The following is a 9,734-nucleotide window of genomic DNA, read 5'->3' as shown; positions in this document are numbered from 1 at the left end:
AAAATTAAAGCAATATCCCTTAAAGAATCTATATTTTTTCTGGAATAGCTATTCTTTTAGCTCTAAGACAAGCAGTGAATGAATAGGAAGTCATCTTCTACTTTGGTTCTACTTTGGTTATACTTACCTGGCGGCCATATGAAGCCTTAAGCCATTGGATTACATAATCTACAAGGCACCAAAGCCAAACCATTTGTCGATTAAACAATTGCTCATGCATTCCTCCCATTTGTCGTTAGTACAATCATTCCTTATGATTAACGTTTCAAGCCCATCACCTATCTTAGGGCATAAAATATTTGTTGGAGAGATCAACGCGGCTTGCACCTCGGGAGGGAAAGATTTTGGAGGATTAGAATGCATACCCCTTTTGACCTTCTGAGTTTCAGTCTGCTTGGTCATCATATTCCTTGGTCGAGAGGGAAGGGAGGGTGTCATTGCTTAGTGGAGCGATCGCCGAAGGGGTGCAGAATCATGGTGAGAGCCCAGCGAGATGTGGTTAGCAGCAGAGGAAAATCGTGGAATGGCATAGGTGATCGACATGATCCATAGCTTCTTCTGCATCAAGCAAGTATTATCCACAGAGCCATTCACCAACGAATCACCCTTTGATCCAGGAAACCTCCGACCTCACACAACCTGCCAACCAACACCCGCCCTGGGACTTGCGACAAAACTAGCAGATTCTAGGTTCCTTCACCCCCACAAACATCCATTGGCCCTAACCGCAAAAGGAGGGCAAAGACCGAATTTATTAGCCTGAATGCTAGATATCTATCTCTTTCCCCTCTCTGTCTTTCTATCTCTCTATTTCTCTCCTTTTCTCTACCTCCCTCTTCCTTCCTACATCTATTTATACTATCTCTCTCTCTCTTATATATATATAGTTATCTCTTTCTCTTTATCTCTTTATCTCCCCTCTCCCTCTCCCTTTGCCTCTCTATATGTTGATCTATCTCTCCATCTCCCCCCTTCTTCTCTTCTATCCCTCTCTACCAATCTCTATCCCCCTCTCCCCCATTTTTTCTTCCTCATTTACCTATCTTTATATCTACCTCTATCTTCTTCTCTCCCCTATCTCTAAACATGTCTCCCTTTATCTCTATCTTTCTTTGCCTCTCCATCTCCATGTCTCCAAATTTCTACCCTCTCTCCCTATATCTTTGTCTAAATATCTCTCTATCTCTCTCTACTCATATATCTCTCCCTATCTCTAACTCTCTCATGATATCACTTCCTATATATTTATATTTCTATTACTCCCTCTCATTCTCTCCCTCTCTCTATATATTTATCTCTTCCATCTCATACATCCCTCCTCTCTCTCTACCTCTCCATCTCTATCTCTTTCTCCTTACCCCCTTTCTCTTTCTCACTCTATCTCTCCCTCTTTCTATCATTATATCTCCCTCTCTCTCACCAATACAAACATAACATGAGCATGTTGGTAATGGAGCCTAATTACCTTCTTGATTTAGAGGTTTTATTTCATTCATGTTTGGATCCCTACAACTGGATGCATAGTTGATTCAAAGCTATACACTTCTCAATTTGGATGTTTGTTGCACAAACAACATCATTTGATAAATGACCTACCAGTTTACCTCTTATATTGCACAAATATATGCAAAAATAATATCAAATTTTACCTAATTGACATTCCACACCTTTTCGGCGTACCCATTGCACATTAAGGTGCAATTGCTAGTAAATACACATGTGTAATAATTGTTACAAGTAGGCATTTTTCTTGTAAGAGAAACTTCAGGTAGTCATAGTTTCTTTTTCTGATCTATCTTAAAGAAGTTCTTTGATCTATCTTAAAGAAGTTCTGAGTCTGGTTGATGATGCCTTGACATAAAATTAGTGAAGGTAAGAGAGTAAAATAAAGAAAATAATTTTATGCATTAGATTGTAGAGGATAATCAAATTAAATGTAAAACTTGAGTAGATGTGTGGAATGATCGCAAGGTGTTTATTTTGGTTTGAAAGGTTTTTCAAAGTGGGTCGAGCTGGGAAAACTGGGTCCTGAATCAAAACAAAGTTATAAATAAATGCAACAATAATTTTCTTTCAAGTAAATAACATTTCAAATCATTGACTTTCATTAGGCAATAGATGAGAAAAGGGAATCATATTCTAAAAAAGTGTACTGTGTTTTATTGTAGGATAGCAATCATGTAAAGTGAACAGATTATTGTAAGAATAGACTAAAATAGGGAAAATTGGATAGTAGTAGGAAAGAATACCTGCAACAATCTTTTCTTCAAACAAATATGGAGATAATGTGAAGCCTTCTGTATTATTTGGAAGCTCTCTTGTAATTTCTTTTTGTGGAATATTACAAACACATAATCAAGGTTTAACCATTCTGGCATACTAACAAAGAGCAAGATACATCGAATGGAACTTATTGTTTGGGACCATGAATTTTGTGGGGTGGTTGGTATACTGTATGTTATAGAAGGAAAGGGGAAATAATGCAAAATACAACTAATCTTATGCTAACCCAAGTTGGAAAACAAATGTATTGATAGTTTGAAAGATTAAAAATCAATACTAATGACAATGTGAGTGTGCAACAAATGATTAGTTGTAATTTAAGTTTTAGTCAAATTTGATAAAACAAGATAATATTATATACTATTGTTTACACAATAATTAAATGTTATTCTACTCCTTGCATATATATTCCATTTCTTTCAACCCACTTCCACTTCAACTTCATCTTCATTTCTCCTCTCCAAATAAAAAAATGCCGTGGTTGCTAGTATAAATTATGTGGATATCTTTATGAAGCATCTATTTAGTTCGTGTATATGTTATTTATATGAAATAGTAAAAAATTAAATAAATGTCTAGATATTCCGAGTACTTAAAGAAAATGTTTAATTAGAAAGAAAATAATTTTTTTTGGTTCAACCATAGTAAAAGTTAAAATGGTATATACTGAACAAAGCTTGTCAGATAAAAATGTTTAACTAGAAAGAAAATAAAGTTATTTTGGTAAAAGTTAAAATGATATATATTGAACAAAGTTCATGCCATGGCACTAGTTGTTAAATATAATATCTCACAATTAATCCTTCAAAATTATATTTTTCACATATATTAAAAAAATCATATTTAGTGTAGAGCAATTCATGACTTAAAATGTCTTTAAAAATTCCAAAAATAAATCATTTTTATAACTCTCAAAAGATTTTAGCCAATCATGAAAAAAAATAAAAAATTATATATTATAAAAGTAAGAATTTTACAACAAATTTTTACATTGACCATAAATGACTGGTCCTTAAACTAATATACGAGTATATCCAAAAATCATCGTGCTCCTGAATTTTAAACGTATGAGTCTGAACTTTTTAACTGTTTTAGACCGTAGCCTCATAACTGTGATCACTCTCATAATCTTTGCCGCAATTATTTTCTGGATCCTCATGATCTTCCTTGCAGAAGGCTTTGATGTATTCGTCGAAATCAACTATATGATGCATCACACAAAATACAAACAAATTAGAGTCATATAATTTTTTAAGTCCATAATGTTAGTTAGTTCAACACTTGTGATTTAAACTGTGACCAAACTGAATCATGTTGTATGATCACACAACTTAAACCAAAAATGTTGAACTAATACAAACAAACTATTTTCTCAGATGATTTTATAAACAATTTGATATACCCAAGAACAGTATGAAACCAAGGATACAGTTTTTACCTGGTAAGACTTGCAGTGGAGGATCAGTTTGCTTCTGAAAAAGCGTCCAAAGCATAAGCCTTTGAAATGAGCGGCTAAGATTTATTCCAAAGCACTCATTATGGGCTTGTCTAGCCATCTTACATATCAACAAACAATCAAATCAGTGAACACAATTTGCATATCAATTACAAGAATAAAGAGAAAAACATTTTCTATTCAACTTACCAGCTCTGTAAAATCTTGTGGTTGTGGGGAACCCAGATTTTTTATGAATTGAAATACAAATTTGATTACAAAGATCCCACAGTCGTAGGAATTATCCTGTTGTGGAACCTGCATCCAGATTTATTCCATATTTAAATAAAAACCCTAAATCTATTTAAAGGAATTCAAATGGAAATATGAAATCTGATTGCCATGTTTATAAAACCTGTAAGTCGGACCAAGCAGCTGGTTTGCCAGTCTTTTCTTCAACAACTCTGAGTGAAACAAAACAATTCAAAAATTCTTTCCATGAAAAGTTTATTAGGGTAATTAGAAATCATTCAAAGATTATAACAGTATGGAATAGTTTTCTTACTGTTTTATAGCATTTATCATTTCTTCATTTATAGAGAAAAATTCAAGAGAGTTGAGATGCCAAATTTGTGGGTTCGTAGATGTTTGTCCCTCCAGACCACAGATAATGACTAAGTGCCAGTGGTGGCTGCAAAAGAATAAAGACTGTTACATTAGTATAAGCTTACTAATTAACTGCGAAAACAAAAGACAAATATAATTTGAGTGCTGTTATCAAAAATTATGATTCTGTGTCATTCAAGATGGTTAAATTAAGACAATGTTGATATTGTGATTAATGCTTTTGGATTTGAATGCGTTATTTATTTGCATTAATGTTTTAATCATTTTTTGTGATCCTTCAATTAACAGATTGAATGAGTGCAATCAGAATAAGTTAGAAAAAACATTAATCACAATTTTATGAATTATGAAAAATTGATATATTGTCATTGAACTTCAACTGATATATTTGATTGTTATATTATCATTGAACTTCAAATGTTTGCTGATCAACATATTTGCACGCTTTTATCCATTTGCTATATCAACATATTTGCAGGTTTTGATCTTCAATGAATGTGTTGCTGGATCTTGTATTCGAGCAAGGTTCTATTGGACTGTTTGGCCTAAATAATATATAAATTTTTGCTTAATTTAATGTAATTTCAGATGAGCCACCAAAACAAGTCAAAACTTAAATTGATGTCGAACATCTGAATCAGTTGGCTATCCAACTCACTTTGATGTATATATGTTTTGGTTTGAGATTATTTTTAGTTTTGATGTCCAGTTGAATAAACTAAGTCATTGAGAGCATTAAATAATATCCCTCATATATGCTGCAACGGGAATGAAAGATGAAAGGTCAGAGCACAGGGAAGAAGAACATATTGCAGAGGAGGAAACTGAAACGTTTTTTTTTATTTTGAGGAAGAAAAGGCAGAATAGAGTGCATGATTGTGAAGGAGATAACATAGAGAAGTGACTGCGTATACAGGAATAGGTGTGAAGTCAATTACTGAAGTGTGTGTGCAGGACAAAACAATCCAATAGCCTGAAAACAAACTACAATGACAGGGAATGCAATGAGAGATTAAAGATACCAAATTCGGTGCAAAGGAATCATCACTGACAGTGAATAGTTATATTGCTGAAGGAGGGTTTAAAAATCGTTTGAAATCGATTGGAAGAGTCTAAGATTGCTTTCCTGACAGAGGAACAGAATAGGTGACTTGTGGAGTATAAAACCTGAGAAAAGCTTAAATTCAGAAGTTGTATTGGTGCTAGACAACCCCAATAAAGTTCAAATTCTTCTTCCTTAATATTGGTGTCAATTTTGTGTTTCAATAAAATTGTGTGTTGCTGCATTATATACCCTGATCTTGTTGGGCCATAATGCTCATGGACTTTAAGCCCTCGTTGGATCAAGGAACTCATAGATTTAAACTTCCATGATGTCTTGATATTGTGGTCTGACAGATTGGGAATGGCTTAAATCACATATTTAGGTTTAAAAGTGTTAAACACTCAAAATTGACTGACATTTTCTAAGTTTAATATGTTGTGTGGTCACACTAAGAATACACTTCTAGACTTAGAAGGGTTAAACACATAGAATTGACTAACATTAAATTATCAAAAGACAAATTGTATAAGATTTAAGGCTGGCGGACAAATTGTATCAAAAGACCTTCAATGTTATTAATAAAAACATAATATAAGATTCTTATAAGCATATTTCATTTCTAATTCAATATTGGAGGAAATGGTTCATTCCACTTACTCCAGATTTAAAGGAATAAGATTGTATTGGACATCTTGCAGCAAGAGCTGAAGCTGTTGCTTAAGAGTATTAGCTGCATCTTCCACCGTTTTGCTTAATGCAGTTTGCTGCCCAATTGTATCAGAGTAGCAAATATGATAGCGTGCCTCCCAAGTTTCAGAATCCTCCAAACATAAACTACACAGCAGAAGTAAAGCAAAGGTTAAAAAACAGTCCTCTTTCCATTTCATGAATTGTCTATCATTCTAATGATAGATGACAGAATATTCAAAGATTGATAAAAAAATATTCATAACAATAACAATAAATCAGATTAAATTATAACATTGCAATACAACTTGTACTTACTGTAAACAAGTATCCATTTGAGTGGTAGTCAGCCAAAAGGGGTTTCTCTGCACGAGATCAAGTAAATCATCTCTTTCCCAATAGAAGACTCTTCCATCTGGACAGCTGCATTTGCTGAAATGTGAATTTTCATACAAGACATGGCAACATAATCACTAAATCACACAAATTATACAAAATGTTTATACCAGATCTTGAAATTCGGATTGTCATTTGCAAGGGCTCTTCTATATAGAGAAAAAACTTGCTGTTCGGGTGTGGGTCTCTGAATTTCCCTCTCCGTTTCAGTTCCGCTGCTTTCTTCATCGCCCTCAATTTTCTCTTCGCTTTTAATCCTCTGAGTTTCTATATCCTGTCTTGGAAGAGGAGGGGAAGAAGATCGAGGACGTTTGCCCAAATTGGACTTTGGGCTCTCTGAAACTGAATCTCTCTGGCTGCCATGACTGATAATTTCAGGCATGTTTACCAACTTATTAGTAAATATGAATGATGATGATGATGCCGCCAAAATCGATGGAACCAACTTGCCTGCATACAAATCAAATTTACAGGTTCCGTATTTATTTTACTCAAATGCCATCTCACGAGTCTTTTCATAATTTCTATGTACCCTTTCCAAAATTAAACCAACTGGTTATAAGGAAGTTAAGCCAACAATTTGGGTTAAATTACTAACATGGTGATTAGTGGGAGCAACCTGGCTCTTAAATTTTTCAGATTAGATCTAATGATCGTTTTAGTAAGATCCAGAATAGTTATTTTTAGGAAATTTAAAGAAATTGTTAATATCAATTGGATGGGATGAATACTATAACATGATCGAGACTTTTAATGCTAATTACAGAACTCTCGTTAATTGATTTAAAATGCATAACAACAATAAAAAGATCTATGATGAGAAAGAAATACCAATCCTTGGAGCTGTTTCAAAAACTATCCTCAAGACTTATTGTTTTTATATATCCGCTTCTTTTTTCCTCTGCTCGACTTTTCCAATGAGGCCCAGGTTTGAAGAGTAAAATCATGCTTGTCTCCCATCCTTTTATAGCAGGTCCTTTCTCATGATAAAATCTGTACTGTATCTCAATGCCTCAACTGAACATTTTCTAATGGCTGCTTAACCTTTCAACAGGGCATCGCTACCGTTAATAAGGCTTTCTTAGCTTCTTGCATGCAAAATCTCCTTCCCCATGCAGATCGTCTGCTTTTCTTAAGTTCCACCTTTTACTCCCCACTTGGGCATGCATGACTTCTTCCCAAGTTCATGCCTTACTACTTTATATTTTATTGTAATATATTAACAATAGTTTTATTATGGGGAAAGGTATTAATTTACAGATGCTTACATGCATGAAAAGTTTAAAAACATCTTTCATAAAAAAAAAAAAGAAGCTAAGTGAAAAAAAATTATTATTGTTTTTTAATTTAATTTAAATTATTTTTCTCTATATATTCAATTAATTAATTTTTAATTATTTAATGTTAATTATATTTTCACTTCTATTTCTCAATGTAATTTAAGTGATTAGTCAATCTTTCTATTTCCATCATGCACAGTTAACTTTTTAATTATCTCAATCTAATAAATTATTAATTATGGAAGATTGAAAGTGTCTTTACTTAAAGTCCATTTCTAAAAATAAAAATATAATGATAATAATAATTTGGTAATATAAAAAATAATAGTATATTAAAACATAATAATATATTATAATATAATAATAATTTAGTTATAATTATTATATTACAATATAATAATAATATAATATTAATTAAAAATAATATTGTAGACACCTAAAATTATCCTATCTAATTAAATAAATATCTTTATTGAATTATTTTAATCTAATTAAATAAATATCTTTATTGAATTATTTTAATCTAATTCTTCTATTAATTGATTAAATCTTTATTTATTTAATTAATTAATTTATCCTCTTCTAGCCTTATTTCTCATTTAAATAAATACATTTATTTATTTAAATTATCTTTTTCCCAAATTAAATAAATACATTTATTTATTTAAATTATCCTTTTCACAAATTAAATAAATACCTATTTTATTTAATTGATCCCACTTCCTTTATTAATTAAATGAATCTTTCTTTATTTAATTAATTCATTAACCTTTTCTACCCATGACACATGTCATTCATCTCTTAATTCCTACATTACCTACCCTCTCATTATTTTCTTATTTCTTTTACCTACCCTCTAATCTTAGCCGACCATTTATCCTTTATACCTCTCAATCTTATCCCTTCATTTCTTATAGTGTCTTCTATATAAGGAGATGCTTCCTTCATTATCAACCCTAATCGATCTTTGAAGCCTTCTACCATTTGAACTTTTATATGTGGTCAAGCTATCAACCACATTTCCATTCTTTGTTGAGCTCTTGTGCACACATAAAATCTGAGAGCAAATATATCAAGTAAGATCAATGGAGATAGGAAGAATGGAGATCCAAACCCTATTGGACATGTGATGGTATAATCTTTGTGATTTCATTTGATTTGCATTGTCTTAGGTAATCTTCATATGTTATGGTGGATCTTTGTTATTGTTAGGCTAGGGTTTTGTGGTTGAATCTATTTTAGTCTTTCAATATTGTTGTTTCCATTTTTACCATAAACATTTTGGCACACTCGGTGGGAATCTTGTCCCTTTTTCATTTAACATCTTTGGTTGCAGATTTTGTGTTTTTGAAGTTGCAGATTTGACATTTTCGAAAAACGTTTCGACATTTTCACGTTTGCGCATCTTGAAACCACGTTTTTGTTTTTTTGCCGTGTTTGTGACCTTCGTAATTGTGTCTGTGTTCAACATTATTTTATCCTATTTTGTAGATTACAGGGTTGCGTCTCCATTTTCAAATCGCATCTGTGCACCTTTCAGACGTGTCTGTGTTCAGGAGTCGCGTCTGTGATGAATTTAGACGTGTTTGTGATTTTCTATCGTGTCTAAGTTAGGTTTAATCGCGTCTGTGTTTCAGATCTTGCATTTTCAATTTTTGATCCAGTTTTGAGACTTTATTTCATCATTTGTATTTCAGATTTGTTTTATTTCAGGCTAACATATTGTGATCTAGCTAACAAAATTGGTGCAGCTTTGCTTGGAAACAAATCGTCTTGTCGAAGGCACATATTTCACAGTCTTTTGGATCTAAAATTTACCTAACTCGTTTGCTTGCAGGAAGGGGTAATCATTTGAAACAACCCAAACTACTAACAAATCTTTGTTGCAAGATCTTGGCAAGGGTTTTTTATCTTTATTGTGTGCCTTATTTTCATAGATTACTAAACATTTAAATTGGTGCACTAAAATTGAACCAGTGTC

At 32.4% G+C, this 9,734-nt stretch overlaps 1 protein-coding gene across 2 annotated transcripts; it reads right to left on the bottom strand.

Annotated features, from left to right (window-relative positions):
* Positions 1-3,284: 3,284 nt before the first annotated feature.
* Positions 3,285-7,490, bottom strand: LOC131056923 (uncharacterized). Of its 2 annotated transcripts, none has more exons than XM_057991195.2 (9): positions 7,305-7,490; positions 6,584-6,923; positions 6,396-6,500; positions 6,048-6,224; positions 4,284-4,409; positions 4,134-4,182; positions 3,929-4,036; positions 3,722-3,839; positions 3,285-3,484 (listed from the first exon to the last, which is right to left on the bottom strand). In XM_057991195.2, exons 2-9 carry the CDS (start codon positions 6,853-6,855, stop codon positions 3,375-3,377), a joined length of 1,065 nt encoding a protein of 354 aa, XP_057847178.2. In that variant the 5' UTR covers positions 6,856-6,923; positions 7,305-7,490; the 3' UTR covers positions 3,285-3,374. The 2 variants fall into 2 exon arrangements, with proteins under 2 accessions (XP_057847178.2, XP_059067306.1); XM_059211323.1 differs by lacking the exon at positions 7,305-7,490 and adding an exon at positions 7,238-7,262.
* Between the last annotated feature and the right edge of the window lie 2,244 nt (positions 7,491-9,734).

This window comes from Cryptomeria japonica, chromosome 9 (assembly GCF_030272615.1).
Source record: "Cryptomeria japonica chromosome 9, Sugi_1.0, whole genome shotgun sequence".
NCBI classification, from domain to species: domain Eukaryota; kingdom Viridiplantae; phylum Streptophyta; class Pinopsida; order Cupressales; family Cupressaceae; genus Cryptomeria; species Cryptomeria japonica.
Note: the sequence above shows the minus strand (reverse complement) of the source record. Positions and strands in the feature narration are given on the sequence as shown.